Genomic DNA, 16,433 nt, shown 5'->3' with positions numbered 1-16,433 from the left:
GCTTCCACCAATACCAATGATGGGATACTATTCCTTCTACTAATAGGGGGAATACTTCTCCTCCTGTTGACCACAAACCCTGAGGCCGTATTTATTCTCACTGATGCTGGGCCCGTGACATTTTCTGCCCCTGCTGACCACAATCCGGCCCTACTAAAGCCTGAAGGACAATAAAGTGGACCTTTGTTTGAAAAGTTTGGAGAACCCTGCATAAGAGCCGGTTCACACTGGGGCGACTCGTCAGGCGACTCAGCTGCCTGACAAGTCGCGTCCCGTTCTATTCAATAGAACCTTTCTAATAGGAGCGACGCAAGTCGCTCCGACTTAGAAAGAAGTTCTTGTACGACTTTGGGGGCGACTCGGGGCGACTTGCATTGACTTCTATACAGAAGTCATTTTGCAAGTCACCTCTGAAGTTGTCTTCAGGTCGCCTTGCCGAGTCGCCCCCAAAGTCGTGCCGCCTAAGTGTGAACCGGGTCTTAGAGGATGAATAGGGCTCATATATAGTTTGCACTTTGGGCATCTTGGTTTACCAATGGACTGCTGTGAATGGGGAACACATTTCCTGTCCCTAATAATACATGTGTCAGTACTGTATAAACATGCAAAATAAATAACATTGAGGTTTTATGACTTTATTCCTAGGGGCTCCAGTGAATCCCACCAAATACTTTGCTAAATCAGTCTCCAATGTAATCTGCTCTATTGTATTTGGCAGCCGGTTTGATTATGAAGACAAAAGACTGTTGGCCATAATTCAGAGTATTAATAGTAACTTCCTTGTCATGAGTGGCACTTGGGGGACGGTGAGTATGAAGAGGAAGCCTCGATACTGAAGTATGAGTTCTCAGTCAGATGGGCAAATAAAATATGTTTTTCTCGGATTACTTTATTTTCTACTTTTGTTCATTTTTATGTTTGACAACACAGCTATACAACATGTATCCAGACCTCATGGAATATGTGCCAGGGCCACACAAGAACATGGATAAGTATTTTAATATGATCTATGACATTTCAGCTGAAATCATTAAACACCATAAAGAGACTCTGGATCCCGATAATCCCCGTGACTACATTGACTGCTTTCTCATAAAGATGAAAGAGGTAATCATAACCTAAACTTACGTTCAGCTAGAATCTATATACACAGGGGTTCTCTGGACAAATGATGAAGGCTTCTTATCTGTTTGTGACTCCTCTGTGCAATGACCACATTAAAGGGTTAGTTCACATTTTGCATAAAACAGTCCATGCAGTCAGGGGAACCTAGTAGATGTTGGTTGGCATCCCCTACAAAATTAATATCACATTTAAAAATGAAGAAGTCTCATTTCAAATTGTTTAACCACATGCAATAGTGGAGGAGAATAAATTGGATTAACAAATTAACTAACTAACTAATTAATGTACGTTGACAGAATGGCACGGCTGCGCAAATGGGCGTATAGGTACGTCCCTTTTAATTTGCGAGCAGTGTGGTCGCGCACGCCGGCGCACTCGCGACCCTGCCTTGAGCTCGGGACCCCCAGGCCCCGATCGCCGACGGTGTCCCGCGATCGGGTCACAGAGCTGAAGAACGGGTAGATGTCAGTGTAAACACAACATCTCCCCGTTCTGCCTAGGTGACACTGTCACTGATCGTGTTCCCTGTCATCGGAAACAATGATCAGTGACGTGTCACGGCAAGCCACGCCCCCTAACCATTACAAGCACTCCATAGGACACACTTAACCCCTTTACTGCCAGTGTAATTTTTACAGTGATCAGTGCATTTTTATAGCACTGATCGCTGTAAAAATTACAATGGTCCCAAAATGGTGTCAAAGGGGTCTGATGTGTCTACTATAATGTCGCAGTCACGATAAAAATCGCTGATCGTCGCCATTAGTAGTAAAAAAAAAAAATATTAATAAAAATGCTCTAAAACTATCCCTTATTTTGTTGACGCTATAACTTTTTTGTACTAACCAATCAATAAACGCTTTTTTTGCGATTTTTGAAAAAAAAATATGTAGAAGAATATATATACAGTAGGCCCAAACTGAGGAAAAACTTTTTTTTTTTTTTTGGGGGGGGATATTTATTATAGTAAAGAATATTGCGTTTTTTTTTTGGTTTTTTTTCAAAATTGTTGCTCTTTTTGTTTATAGCGCAAAAAATAAAAACCGCAGAGATGATCAAATACCACCAAAAGAAAGCTCTATTTGTGGGGGGGGGGAAAAGGATGCCAATTTTGTTTGGGAGCCATGTCGCACGACCACGCAATTATCAGTTAAAGCGACAAAGTGCCGAATCGTAAAAAGTGGCCTGGTCCTTTTAGCTACAAAATGGTCCGGGGCTTAAGTGGTTAAGACGGCTCTCATTCACTTCAAATTAATTTCTCATGGCGCGCGACTTGAAGTGACACAGAGGGAGAAATATATATATTTATATATCTCTACGGTAGGCGGTCAGCAAGTGGTTAAAATAAATGTGAAAAAACACCAAAAGTTTTAAAAGCTCAAAAATGTTTGCGGTATTTATCTCTTGAATTTACCCCAACGTGTTTTTATTTTTTGAGAGACTAGAAAAAAGTAAAAATTTTGGCTAGGTTGTTGTTTATAATGAACAATATAAATATTTTACACCAGCTTGTATATGTAGCTTTAACATTGTTAAACACTTTTGCGTGTAAAGGAAGAGGAAAATCCAGACACCGCATTCTACGCCAAATCTTTGGCCAGAACGATTCACAACCTGCTGTTTGGAGGAACAGAGACGGTCAGCACTAACCTGAGATACGGATTCCTGGTGCTCATGAAATACCCGGAGGTGGCAGGTGAACTCAAAATTTCATCCTAAAACCTTTAAAGTTGTTCTAAAGGCTCAGGGCCAGATTCTCAAAAGAATTACGCCGGTGTATCTACAGATACACCGGCGTAATTCGAAAATCCCGCCGGCGTATCATTGTTTTGTATTCTCAAAACAAGATACGCCAGAATTAGGCTAGGATCCGACTGGTGTAAGTCACTTACACCGTCGGATCCTAAATGCAATACTACACTGGCTGCTAGGTGGCTTTTACGTCGATTTCGGCGTTGCATATGCAAATGAGCCGATACGCCGATTCCCGAACGTTTTTGCGCCGCTTCGCCGTAGTTTACGTTGTTTCCGTAAGTGTAAGGTTATCCCTGCTATATGAGGGGTAACCTTACGTCGGTCCGCCGTATGCCATGTTAAGTATGGCTGTCGGGACAGCGTCGGGTTTTTCCGTTGTTTATGTAACTCGTCGCGAATAGGGCTGTGCGTTAATTACGTTCACGTCGAAACCAATGTATTTGCGGCGTACTACGGAGCATGCGCACTGGGCTACGTTTAAGGCCGGCTCATGCACAGTTCGTTCGGCACGGGGGCGCGCTTAATTTAAATAAAAGCCGCCCCCTTTGCGGCGTAGTGTAAATAGCTTACGCTACGCCGGAATCTACGTGAATCTGGCCCTCAAGGTTTTCTACCTTCATGTATTCTATGCATGAAGGTAAAATAGCTTCTGTGTGCAGCAACCGCCTGAAATACTCACCTGAGCCCCCTCCCGATACGATGTTGTAGAAGAGCCTCCACTCTCTGGGGACTCTCCCTCCTCATTAGCTGAGACAGCAGCGGGTGCCATTGGCTTCCGCTGCTGTCAATCACAGCCAGTGAGCCAATGAGGAGGGAGAGGGGATGGGGCCGAGTTGTGGCTCTGTGTGTGAATGGACACGCAGAACAGCGGCTCGGGAGCAAGCCTGCTCGGGTGCCCCCTAGCAAACTCCTTGCTGTAGGAGCCAGGGCCAGGTAAATTCTTCAAAAACCTTCCATGCCCCAACATGTAAAAAAAAAAAAAATTATGCTCACACAATTATAGAAATACAAAATATGTATTAAAAAAATAGAAGAGTTAGGGGGTCACTACAGGGAATGGTGGTTCTGTAACAGGTTAGGGAACCATGCAGCAAACTTGGTGGCCCTGTAAAGCCCTGTACACACAATCAGTCCATCCGATGAGAACGGACTGAAGGACCGTTTCATCGGTTCACCGATGAAGCTGACTGATAGTCTGATGTGCCTACACACCATAGGTTAAAGAAGCGTTCGGTTCAGAACGCGGACACGTAAACCACGTACAACGTCACTATAAAGGGGAAGGCCAAAGCCTTTGGCGCCACCCTTGCCTCTGCTTTTGCTGATTCCGTGTACCCGCGTGTTAGTGAAAGTTTGGTGAGAGACGATTCGTGCTTTTCAGTCCGTTACAGCGTGACGAATGTGCTATCTTCATTACGAATGCAAGTTTTACAAGAACGAGCGCTCCCGTCCCCTCATTTAGTCTGAGCATGCGTGGACTTTGAACCGATGGACGCCTAACCCATCGGTCTAAACCAATGGTTAGTACACACGACCATCAGTTTAGACCGATCGGTTAGGCGTCCATCGGTTGAATTTTAAAGCAAGTTCTAAATTTTTGGACCAAAGAATAACGGACCGATGGGGCCCACACACGGTCAGTTTGGAACGATGAAAAGGTCCTTCAGTCTGTTTCCATCGGTTTTGACCGACCGTGTGTACGCGGCCTAAGAGATGAGGTTTCTGGAGGCAGCTAGGGGCAACTGTGGGGGATGGGTTATCAGGAGGGGGCTGGGGGTCTTTCCAGGATGCTGGGTGCTTTGCAAGGGTGCTGTGTGAGACTAGTTGGGACTGGAGGGCACTGTGGAACACTGTTGGAAGCTGGGGGCACTATGGGTGGCTGGAGGCTCTGGGGCAAGCTAGGGGACACTAAATTGGGCTGGAGGGCACAGTGAGAAACTGGTTGTCACTTTGGGGGGTTACTATGGGGGCAGAGGGCTTTCAGGGGGCCCACAAGCCATGTGAGAGGTTGAGGGGACCTGCAGGTCACTATAAGAGGGTGGGGGGCACGTAGGAGAGAGGAGGCACTGTGAGACATTAGGGGATTTGCAACTGGCTTGAGGCCAGGAGGAAGAAGGCCAAGGCCATTGGTTAAGAACCACCGCTATATACCTTGATTGTATTCTAAAGCCACACCTCCATCCCCTAATCCCTCCCCCCTCTTCTTTAAATAAATATGAAACTGTGAGATAGTCAGGGGGGCTTAGAATGTCACAAGAAATATATAGTTCATTTTATTATTATTATTATTATTCCATACTGTTTCCATGTACAGAGAAAATGCAAGAAGAGATTGACCATGTTATTGGAAGAGACCGATTTCCATCCATTGCTGACCGAAGTAAAATGCCATATACAGAGGCCGCTATTCATGAACTTATTAGGTTCTGTGATGTGTTGCCAGTCAGTCTTCCTCGATGCACATCCAAAGATACAGTATTCAGAGGATACTTCATTCCGAAGGTAAGAGAACACCAATTTAACAAGACAAAGAGTTAATTAGTGTTAGGTTGTGTAACTGCTCTAAGGACTAGTATGAAGATGAGTGGATAAGTCACATTGGTCTGCACGTGTAAACAATTCTAGGTTCCAGAAAAGCTGGGAATCGCCTGTTTTGTCCCCTTCAAATTTTCAAACCGAGAAAGTCAACTTCCAACTTACCTATATGTAATGCCGAAGTATCTAGAGCAGCTTTTCTCAACCAGTGTTCTGTGGAGCCCTAGGGTTCCTCTAGTCTAGTGCAGCCATTATCAGCTAGGGTTTCTCCAGAGGTTGCTAGTGGTTCCTTAAAGGGGTTGTAAAGGTTTGTGGGTTTTTTTTCACCGTAATGCATCCTATGCATTAAGGTGAAAAAACACCTGGCAATGAGGCCCCCCCCCCCCCCCCTGCACGTTTAACTTGCCTGAGCCCGTTCACCTGCTGTGCGTGTTCCTCGGCATCCTTTTCTCCACAGAGTCTGGCCGTTGATTGGCGAGATGGCATAGATGGATAGCAGCGCAGCCATTTACTCACGCTGCTGTCAATCACATCCAATGATGCGGCGTGCCGGGGGAAGGGGGGGCCAAGTGATGCAGTTGGTGGCTATAGCTGCCTGCTGTATCACGGGAGCGCACCTGAAAGATAATCCCCCCTTGGGAGAGCGCTTACCATGGAGGGGGTTAGCTGTTGCGGGGAGGAGCCGAGACAGCCACTGAGGAACCCCAGAAGACGAGGATTGGGCCACTCTGTGCAAAACGAACTGTACAGTGGAGGTAAGTATAACATGTTTGTTATTTAAAAAAAAAAAAAAATGAAGCCATGCAACCCCTTTAAACTGTGGCTGATTGACCTTCTACTTGATGGTGCTTGCATAGTTCCTGGGCAAAGACCACCTGACAAAGCAGCATAACACCAATGACCTTTTTAGTTGTCTCTGAAGGTGGCATTCTGACCACTATTGTAATGGTAGCATTCTTCTTACTCAATAAATACTAGAATAGGCGCTCCAAGATTAACCCCAAAAATCACCTACAGAGATAAACAAAAATGAAAAATAAAGTTAAACAGCTCTAAGCGTTGGGAGTGTATCGCTGCATATACAACTAGAACAAGTTTAAAAACCTGATTTGAACTCAACAACCAAATAACTGTATAGAATATATAATGTTACTCACTAGACTGTAATAAATTCACATTTTATTAATCAAAAAATATAACAAAAAATGGATATATACAATTGTATAATGCATTAAAATGGTACCAAGGCCACATCATACACACCTAAAAACATGCACCCACCTCTCCCACTACATATACATATTCAATAGGTCCCTAACCGGTAACATTGTATATTGATTTAGTAGGTAAAAAGCAAATAATCCAAAAATTCTAAAAGATCAAAAAAATCAATGATAATGGCGATCTCATGCGTGGTGGATAAATGGAACAGCTAAGACTAATGATGGATTTTTTCATCAGATATCTGATGAAGCTGACTTTCATCAGTCTTGCCTACACACCATCAGTTAAAAAAACATTTGTGTCAGAACGCGGTGACGTAAAACACACCATAGGACCATAGTTCTCATGCAGGTAGCCATACACCAATGGATCACCAATGAGGCTGGGAGAGGAGGTGGACGCCAGATGCGCCTGACCAGTTTTGCCAGGCACAGACCGGCTGCTTCAGAAGCAAGAAGCCTTTTTGATCTTTTTGAATTTTTTGATTATTTGATTCTTGTATACTAAATCAATATACAATATTACCTGTTAGGGGCCTATTGAATATGTATATGTAGTGAGAGAGGTGGGTGCGTGTTTTTAGGTGTGTATGATGTGGGTTTGGTACCATTTTAATGCATTATACAATTTGCATTGATCCATTTTTGTTATATTTTTTGATTAATAAAATGTGAATTTATTACAGTCTAGTCAGCAATGAGCAACTTCTGCCTCTCAGATGAGTAACTACTAAGGTAATCATTTTAGCAACCTGTAAGGGGGAGATATTCTTCCCACTGACCACAGATATAAGGAACATTCTTGATCATCGCACTAAAGAACCATGAGTCATAGATTTAGTAATTATTAGCAGGGTTTACTGAGACTAAAATGTTTCAAGGGTTCCTCAATGTTAAAAAAAAGTTTAGAACATTCATTTGGTGCTGCAGGTTTATAAAGGCTGATCTAGAGTTACCCTACAACGCCATCTGCTGGATAAATATGATAGTGCACAGAGACCATAAACATTTTCAACAATGAAATTTTAATTGAGCGAATTTGTTTAGCCAAACATACCATTTGGTTGAGTCATGCTCTATAGAACTCAGAATATGCTGTTTGTCCTCACTGAGACTGAAGGCCCTGGTCTATTTTTACTATAGACCTCGACGGGCCTTTCTGAATGGGTGGGCAACAGATACATTTTTCACGTCTCCAAGATACCCACTGTTGCTGTTGAGTTGGCTACTCTGAGCAGGGCCGTCTTTAAGGCAGGGCAAAGGGGGAAGCTGCCCTGGGCCCTGTCATTGTTGTGAGGCCCAAAGCAGCTGCCTCATACTTACCAACTATCCCAGTTTAAATTCCCTTGTCCCTTGACGTTTTAGTCATGTGCTGTGTCCTGATATCTCATTGTGAAGTGCTGCTAATAATGCTGCCCAGCTCTGCCCTATTGTTGTGTAGATGACTCACCTGCAGACCTGTGTTTACATGTAAATAACAGTCATTCATATGTACATACATTTGGCCATTCATATGTAAATAGCAGTGCCATTCATATGTAAATAACTGAGGCCGGCAGTATTAATATGTAAATAAAGGCAGCATTCATATGTATATCATGCCCCTCAGGAGATGATGTTCTGTAACCAACCAATCAGTGAGCAGTATTACTGTACAGTAATCTCTAGCAACCAATCAACAAGAAAAAATCATGTGCTATAACCTCTAGCACAGGGGTGTCAAACTGGCGGCCCTCCAGCTGTTGCAAAACTACAAGTCCCATGAGGCATTGCAAGGCTAACAGTTACAAGCATGACTCTCACAGGCAGAGGCATGATGGGACTTGTCGTTTCGGAACAGCTGGAGGGCCACCAGTTTGACACCCCTGCTCTAGCAACTAATCAGTGAGCCGTAATGTGTGCTATTGTAACAGGCGCTCCCGTCTGTTACTGGTAATGCGTTCCACGCTGGAACGCATTACGGCGACCGCGTGATGACGTCATCGTCCGGCGCCGCGTGCGTTCTACTGCGGAAATGCAGCGCAAATCACTGCTGATTGCCTTTGCACCTGCCTCTCACCCTATAAACAGAGTGGTGTGCAGTATGCACATTGTTCTATTATTGTCAGCCGTAGCTCGGCCACGCTACAACATGGCTGCCAACGCTCTCCATGCTACAGTTATGCCTTACTAGGAGTCTCCAGGTCTTCATAGCCATTATAACTACCTCCGGATAACCATTGCTACAGGCACCTTAACAGCCATTCCTTGCTGACACCCTACACAACGGAATCCATCTCTCATGTCTGCAAACGGATAAGTAGCTCTTCTTTAACTTGTAGTACCATAGAAAGATCTGCTACAAATAGTGTTACTGGACATATGCTGCACTTAAACGTTGTCTTGTAAACTAACATCTCTAACTTGGGACTGACTGTTGTGCCTTGGCTGTTTTAAAGGAACATACTTACAAATACGCTGAGTTATAAAAGCCTCTTTTATGCAATTACTAGTTGCTATAACTACCCATATTTACTACGTGCTTGACATTAGTTCTTACCTGTTAATGGGCCATACCTTAAGTTACTGAACATGTTCGCTCTAAACTTTTCTATGCTAAGGGTTGATGTTATTTTCATACCTGCACCCTTAGTGGCCTAATACACTACTGTATGTTTAACTGATAATCAATTCCATACAGTTGTGCATTGGAATCTTCACGTGTATTGTATACTTTTAACCGCTAGGGGTTGGTCGCATGTTGTAATACGTCCTCCCCTAGTAGCTCAAACCCTTCCTTTATGTGAGAGAGAGATGATGTAGAGAACCCCCAAACTCCTGTTTGTGAGGAGTGACGCCTGGGGTCCAATACTGAATTCTCACATAGAGAAGAGCATTGAAATCCTTGCTAACCGCAGTTGTGGTTCACTCCGTTCACCAGAGCCATTACAGCTATAACCTCTAGCAACCAGTCAGTAAGTGGTAATGGAATGTTGTAACCTCTGACAACCAATCGCAATCACTGTCTGATCTGATGCTGTAAACTGATTTTAAGTCTAGCTGATATTTATTGTATGTCTCAGAGCAGGTGGAGAGCAAAATTGCATGTAGGCATAGGTGTGCGCACAGGGTGTGCTGGGTGTGCCTGGGCACACCCTTATCACCCCATGTACGTTAACATTATCCAGGAGTGGCACCTGGTGGGTGGTTTGGGGTGCCAGTGGCCAGTGTAAATGCCCCCATTATATTAAAGGTTAGGTTCAACCATAGGAACATACTTCACTCGTATTTAGAGTGTAGCATAATATGCCCCCAATGAACTGTCTCCCACCATCAGAGCCTCCTCCATGTGGCAGCAGGTGGCATTCATGTGTGTTTGAGCTTTGGGGTGCACACCCTAATGCAATAGACTGCGCACACCTATGCATGTAGGGGCCCCAAGAAAATTTTGCCCAGGGTCCAATCAGACTGCCCTGACTGTGAGCTTCTGTAAACTCTTCACCATTAATATATTTTTTAACTAAAGCCGCAGGGTATCCCTTCTACTCCTCATTCAGCTATCTGTTTTTGTCATAGCAGCCATAGGAAGAAATAGCCCTTTGAGAGAATGGAGCTTGAGAGAAGCTTGCATCTTGCTGACGCCAAGTGATAAATAGAAAATAACCATATGAAATTTCCAATTTCCATTTTTTTTTTCACTTTATCATTAATACTTAATGTAAAGATGAGAATATACACCCACTGGACCCTTTATTAGGTAGACCTTGCTAGCTACGGGTTGGACACCCATTTGCCCTCAGAACTGCCTTAATTCTTTGTAGCACAGATTCAACAAGGTGTTGGAAACATTCCTATGAGATCTTGGTCCGTAGTGACATGATAGCATCACACAGTTGCTGCAGATTTGTCGACTGCACATCCTTGTTGTGAATTTCCCATTCCACCACATCCCAAATGTGCTCTATTGGATGAGATCTGGTGACTGTGGAGCCATAGGAGTACAGTGACCTCATTGTACAGTGGTGAGATGATTGGAGCTTTGTGACATGGTGCATTATCCTGCTGGAAGGAGCCATCAGAAGATGGGGACACCATTTATAATGCTGTTTCTCCACTAAGGTTCTCTAACAAACCTCTAAGGGCTTCACAGAACAGCTGAATTTATACTGGGATTAAATTACACCCAGGTGGACTTTATTTACTAATTAGGTGACTTCTGAAGGCAATTGGTTCCACTAGACTTTAGTTAAGGGTATCAGAACAAAGGGGGGCTGAATACAAATGCACATACTTTTCAGATATTTATTTGTAAAAAAAAATTGAAAACCATTTATCCTTTTCCTTCCACTTCACAATTATGTGCCACTTCGGGTTGGTCTATGACATTAAATCCCAATAAAATACATTTACGTTTTTGGTTGTAACATGACAAAATTTGGAAAATTTCAAAGGGTATGAATACTTTTTCAAGGCACTGTATATATATATATATATATATATATATATATATATATATATATATATATAATTATACACATGCACAGGCATACCCCACTTTTACGTACACAATGGGGTTTATTTACTAAAGCTGGAGAGTGCAAAATCAGGCTCACTTCTGTATAGAAACCAATGAGCTTTCAGGTTTTTATAACCAAAGCTTAATTGAACAAGCTGGGGTAAGGAGCTCATTGGTTTCTATGCTGAAGTGAGTCGGATTTTGCACTTTCCAGCTTTAGTAAATAAACACCATTTTGTACTAAAAGTGTGGTATGCCTGTATATATATATATATATATATATATATATATATATATATATATATATATATATATATATGTGTATATATATATATATATGCGTGTAACTTCACCCATAAGGTTCCACTTCTTTGCATCCTCCACATACGTTTGGCATTTTTGGGGGAGGGGTATCCGCTGACACCTCTGGTAAGATCGCCGCTGCTGAGCAGAAGTTTGGCCCCCTGAAGCCTTCTGGGACACATCACAGGTCCCAGAAGACAGCAGGACCATTCAGAAAGCTAAGCACAAGGCTTCACTGCCGATTTTCCTTAGTTAAGATGTCGGCGCCTGGGGCCCAAGCTGATTGAAGAATTGGCTTAGGCGAGGACATCACTGCGTCCCTGGATAGGTGTAATATAAGTGTCCTTATATTAAAAGTCAGCAACTACAGTATTTGTAGCAACTAATGTTTTATTTTTTGGGGGTGACTGGACCTCCACTTTAAAGTCTAATTTGATATTTTATTTTGTGTTTAGGGAACACACGTTACTCCACTCCTGGCCTCTGTCCATAGTGATCCAAGTTATTACAAAGAACCTCACAAATTTAACCCCAACAATTTTCTGGATGACAAAGGTGCTTTTAAGAAGAATGATGCCCACATGCCTTTTGGTGCTGGTAAATATTATTATTATTATCATTATTATTTTAATTTCTAATGTGATTTTATCTTTGAAATTCCAATGTTTTTCTATTGCTCGTATATCAAAGTCTTGCATTCTGTTGTATAGCAGAACTTGAACTTGGAGAGGAAGGCTCAGGGCAGCACTAGGAGCCAATCAGGTGTGTTACATGCAAACGGCCAATGAGCAGATAAGGAGCATGCTGATAGGCAGGGATGGACTGGCCATCGGGACTACCGGGAGATTCCCGGTGGGCCGATGGCTCAGAGGGCCGGTCGGTGGTCCGCGGCAATCTACCCGTCAATCGCCGACAGCTGGCGCCTGACGGGTAGATTGAGATTTAGCGAGCATGCAGAGTAGCGCAGGAAGCGTGTGTAATATGTTCTCTCTCCTGTCACGGCACTCACGCTGCTCCCCGGCGGCCCCTCCTCTCTTCTCGGCCATCCCCATTTGCTTGTGACATCATCTAGGATGGATGAAAAGAGAGGAGGGGCCACCGGGGAGCCGAGTGAGTGCCGTGACAGGACAGAGAACATATTACACACGCTTTATGTGCTACTCTGCATGCTGGTAAAGATGTGCACCCTAATGTGCTATGTGCCCTGATGTGCCTCGTGCCCTGATGTGCCCCATGCCCTGATGTGGTGTGCCTCAATGTGGTGTGCCCTGATGTGATGTTCCCTGTACGTGCTGTGCCCTTATGTGCCCCGTGCCCTGATGTGCTGTGCCCTGAACCGCGCCCTGATGTGCACTGTACCCTGATGTGTTGTGCCCTGGGCTGGCCTGGATGAAGTCCAGGGCCACATTTTTGTCCCAGTCCAGCCCTGCTGATAGGTGAAAGCAGGGTGTGCGGAAGGATGAGCTCATCAGTCTATTTCTTCTCTTTTACTGTCCAGTCAGTAGACATGGGGTGGAGGTAGGACACTTCCGTGTCCCTTCTAGAGTCCATGACTGTAACAGAGAAAGTGGTGTTATCCACCTGTGCTGTGTAAACCTCAGGTTTGTCTGGAGTTCAGCTTTAATGTCTAATACCACTACTACATGAGAACCAGTACACATTGCTGTGCTAATTAAATCCACCATAGGAGGTAGTTACTGTAACCTACCAGCATGTTTTCTGTACAGCTTGAACACCTACATCACATTGGGGGAAACTCAGAAAATACAACGTTGAAATAGAAATTTCATACAGACAGGGCCTCTTTAATGAAGCCTATGTCAATGTGTGCAAAGTAATCTTATGTGTCAAATTTGACACATTGGTAGTGCTTACAAACCTTGTGAGGATGTCTGGCATTAGACAAAACATGTAGGAGGCGTGGTGGCTGCACAATGACATCACTTCCTGTGTAGTTTCTGGGCAGTGGAATGCTCTGGAAAATACCTGAGCAGAGCGGCGGCATTCTTGTGATAACAAAGCGTATATCCTTAGTGCCTGAATTTAGTTGGCCAGGGCAAGTGAGTGTAATTTTAATAGTGATTTTAAGAAAATTTGGCACGGTATGGCTTGTATGTTTCTATGTGAGGGATAGTGTGGACTGAAGGAGATCTTCAGTGGTGAAGCAGAGGATTCCCCTGCTGAGGTGTGATACCAGAACCAAAGTGTTGTTAGACCTTTTTATTTACAAAGGTGAGTGTGGAGTGACACTGGGAAGAGCACTGAGAGCACTTTATATGTGATTGGAGCACAACATTGACACCATAGAGGATTTTTTGGAAGAAGTTATAATGGTCCATGCATGCACTTTATTTGGGGCACTTTAATCTGCGAACTTTGCACTGGATATAATGAATAAAGGCCTTTTTAATGTTCTTTTGTCTGAGCGCTTCCTCCAAATTCAGATCTTCAGAAATTCCAATTATCCTCCCAGGCAAGCAAAGTAAAACAGGTCCACTAAGACTAAGGGACTTATGATAATGACAAAAATTGCCAAATATTGATATTTGTTAGACAGTACTATCTTAAAGGGGTTGTAAACCTTTGTGTTTTTTCACCTTAATGCATCCTATGCATTAAGGTGAAAAAACACCTTGCAGTCATCGCCCCCACACGAGTCCCCGCTTTACTTACCTGAGCCCCGAATCTCCGTGGGCGCGATCCTGCGTAGCTTTCCCCCAGATCTTGTCGGCTCTTCATTGGATGATTGATAGCAGCGCAGCCAGTGGCTCCTGCTGCTGTCAATCCCATCCAATGACGCGCCCGCCAGGGCCGAGTCATACAATTGGCATCTATGGACGCAGATTGTATGGCACGGGAGCGCACCCGCAAGCTAACCCCCTTGGGAGAGAGCTTCCCAAAGGGGGTTAGCTCTTGCCGGGAGGAGCCGCGAAAGCCGCTGTGGGACCCCAGAAGAGGAAGATCGGGGCCACTCTGTGCAAAACAAACTGCACAGTGAAGGTAAGTATGACAGTTTTTTTTTTTTTTTTTTTAAATCTGCGAAACTTTACAACCCCTTTAATGCTTATACACTTTTTTTTCAGCTGCAAGGAATGCAACATTCATAAGTTATCCAACAACTTCCTATTGCTAGTAAAACCTTGTTTTTTTCTTGGTTAGGAAAAAGGGTGTGTCTTGGAGAAAGCTTGGGACGAATGGAACTCTTCCTTTACTTCACATCATTGCTTCAAAATTTCAGCTTCAAACCAGTCATTCCAAAGGAAGAGATAAACCTCACACCTACAGGGAGCGGACTGGGCAACGTGCCACCAGTTTATGAGTGTTGTATCAAACCTCGCTAAATATCTTATCTTTAAAGTGGACCTATGCTTAAAATCTAAAGTTTGGTTGTCCAACAGGGACTTGTGATAGTAGCCATATTATTGCACTTGCAACAATACAGTTAGGTATTGTCTTTGATACTTTTTTATTTGTACTAACAGTTCAATTTTCAGGACAAGCTTTTGGAGCTCTACCCCCTTCTTGTCGGTCCAAGCTGTACTGATACACCTAGTTTTAGCAAGGGATTAACCTAGTCCCTTTTATTCTAGACTTATCCCTCCCAGGAAAGCACTTTATCATCTCTGCCAGCTTTTGCCAAATTCCCTTATATAGGGTGGAGCTTAAGAGTGGGGGTGGTTGGAGATGCAAACAGAGTTAAGCGGCCATAGATCAGTAAGATTTGGAATGAAAATTCCTAGGTAACGTTTTAGGAAATTCCTACGAAAATACTCTTTGTTGTTTAACCACTTAAGCCCCGGACCTTTAGGCAGCTAAATGCCCAGGCCAGGTTTTGCGATTCGGCACTGCGTTGCTTTAACAGACAATTGCGCGGTCGTGCGACGTGGCTCCCAAACAAAATTGGCATCCTTTTTTCCCCACAAATAGAGCTTTCTTTTGGTGGTATTTGATCACCTCTGCGGTTTTTATTTTTTGCGCTATAAACAAAAATAGAGCGACAATTTTGAAAAAAATTCAATATTTTTAACTTTTTGCTATAATAAATATCCCCAAAAACATATATAAAAATTTTTTTTTTCCTCAGTTTAGGCCGATACGTATTCTTCTACCTATTTTTGGTAAAAAAAATCGCAATAAGCGTTTATCGATTGGTTTGCGCAAAATTTATAGCGTTTACAAAATAGGGGATAGTTTTATTTTTTTTTATTTTTTTTACTACTAATGGCGGCGATCAGTGATTTTTTTCGTGACTGCGACATTATGGCGGACACTTTGGACAATTTTGACACATTTTTGGGACCATTGTCATTTTCACAGCAAAAAATGCATTTAAATTGCATTGTTTATTGTGAAAATGACATCTGCAGTTTGGGAGTTAACCACAGGGGGCGCTGAAGGAGTTAGGGTTCACCTAGTGTGTGTTTACAACTGTAGGGGGGTGTGGCTGTAGGTCTGACGTCATCGATCGAGTCTCCCTATAAAAGGGATCACACGATCGATGAAGCCGCCACAGTGAAGCACGGGGAAGCCGTGTTTACATACGGCTCTCCCCGTTCTTCAGCTCCGGGGAGCAATCGCGACGGGGCGGCTATAAACGAATAGCCGTGCCCTCATCCCGGATCGCTCCCCGCGGGTTACCGACCGCCGCATGTACCGGGGGAGATCCTGATCGGACCCCCGACCCGCGGAAAGGCGGGGATGTACATGTACGCCCATATGCCTGTACGTGCCATTCTGTGGACATATATGTACATGCGGTGGGCGTTAACCGGTTAATAGATTTAATTTGCTTTTAACATTTGATTTTGTAATTAAAACGGCGTGGGGTCCCCCAAAAATCCATACCAGACCCTTATCCGAGCACTCAGCCCGGTCGGTCAGGAAAGGGGGTGGGGACGAGCGAGCGCCCCTCCTGAATCGTACCAGACTACATGCCATGCGGCCCCCCCACCCCAAAGCACCCTGCCCCCATGTTGATGAGGACAAGAGCAAATCCT

At 43.8% G+C, this 16,433-nt stretch overlaps 1 protein-coding gene across 1 annotated transcript in view; it reads left to right on the top strand.

Annotated features, from left to right (window-relative positions):
• Window positions 1–15,215, top strand: part of LOC120913316 (cytochrome P450 2F3-like) — a 29,285-nt gene extending 14,070 nt beyond the window's left edge. The window contains exons 4-9 of the mRNA XM_040323184.1: window positions 646–806; window positions 931–1,107; window positions 2,680–2,821; window positions 5,195–5,382; window positions 11,892–12,033; window positions 14,596–15,215. Coding sequence (XP_040179118.1) covers window positions 646–806; window positions 931–1,107; window positions 2,680–2,821; window positions 5,195–5,382; window positions 11,892–12,033; window positions 14,596–14,777 — 992 coding nt within the window. The 3' untranslated portion in view covers window positions 14,778–15,215. The remainder of the gene's footprint in view (window positions 1–645; window positions 807–930; window positions 1,108–2,679; window positions 2,822–5,194; window positions 5,383–11,891; window positions 12,034–14,595) is intronic.
• Window positions 15,216–16,433: the final 1,218 nt, after the last annotated feature.

This window comes from Rana temporaria, chromosome 9 (assembly GCF_905171775.1).
Source record: "Rana temporaria chromosome 9, aRanTem1.1, whole genome shotgun sequence".
Lineage (NCBI taxonomy): Eukaryota > Metazoa > Chordata > Amphibia > Anura > Ranidae > Rana > Rana temporaria.
This window is presented reverse-complemented; position numbering and strand designations above follow the sequence as displayed.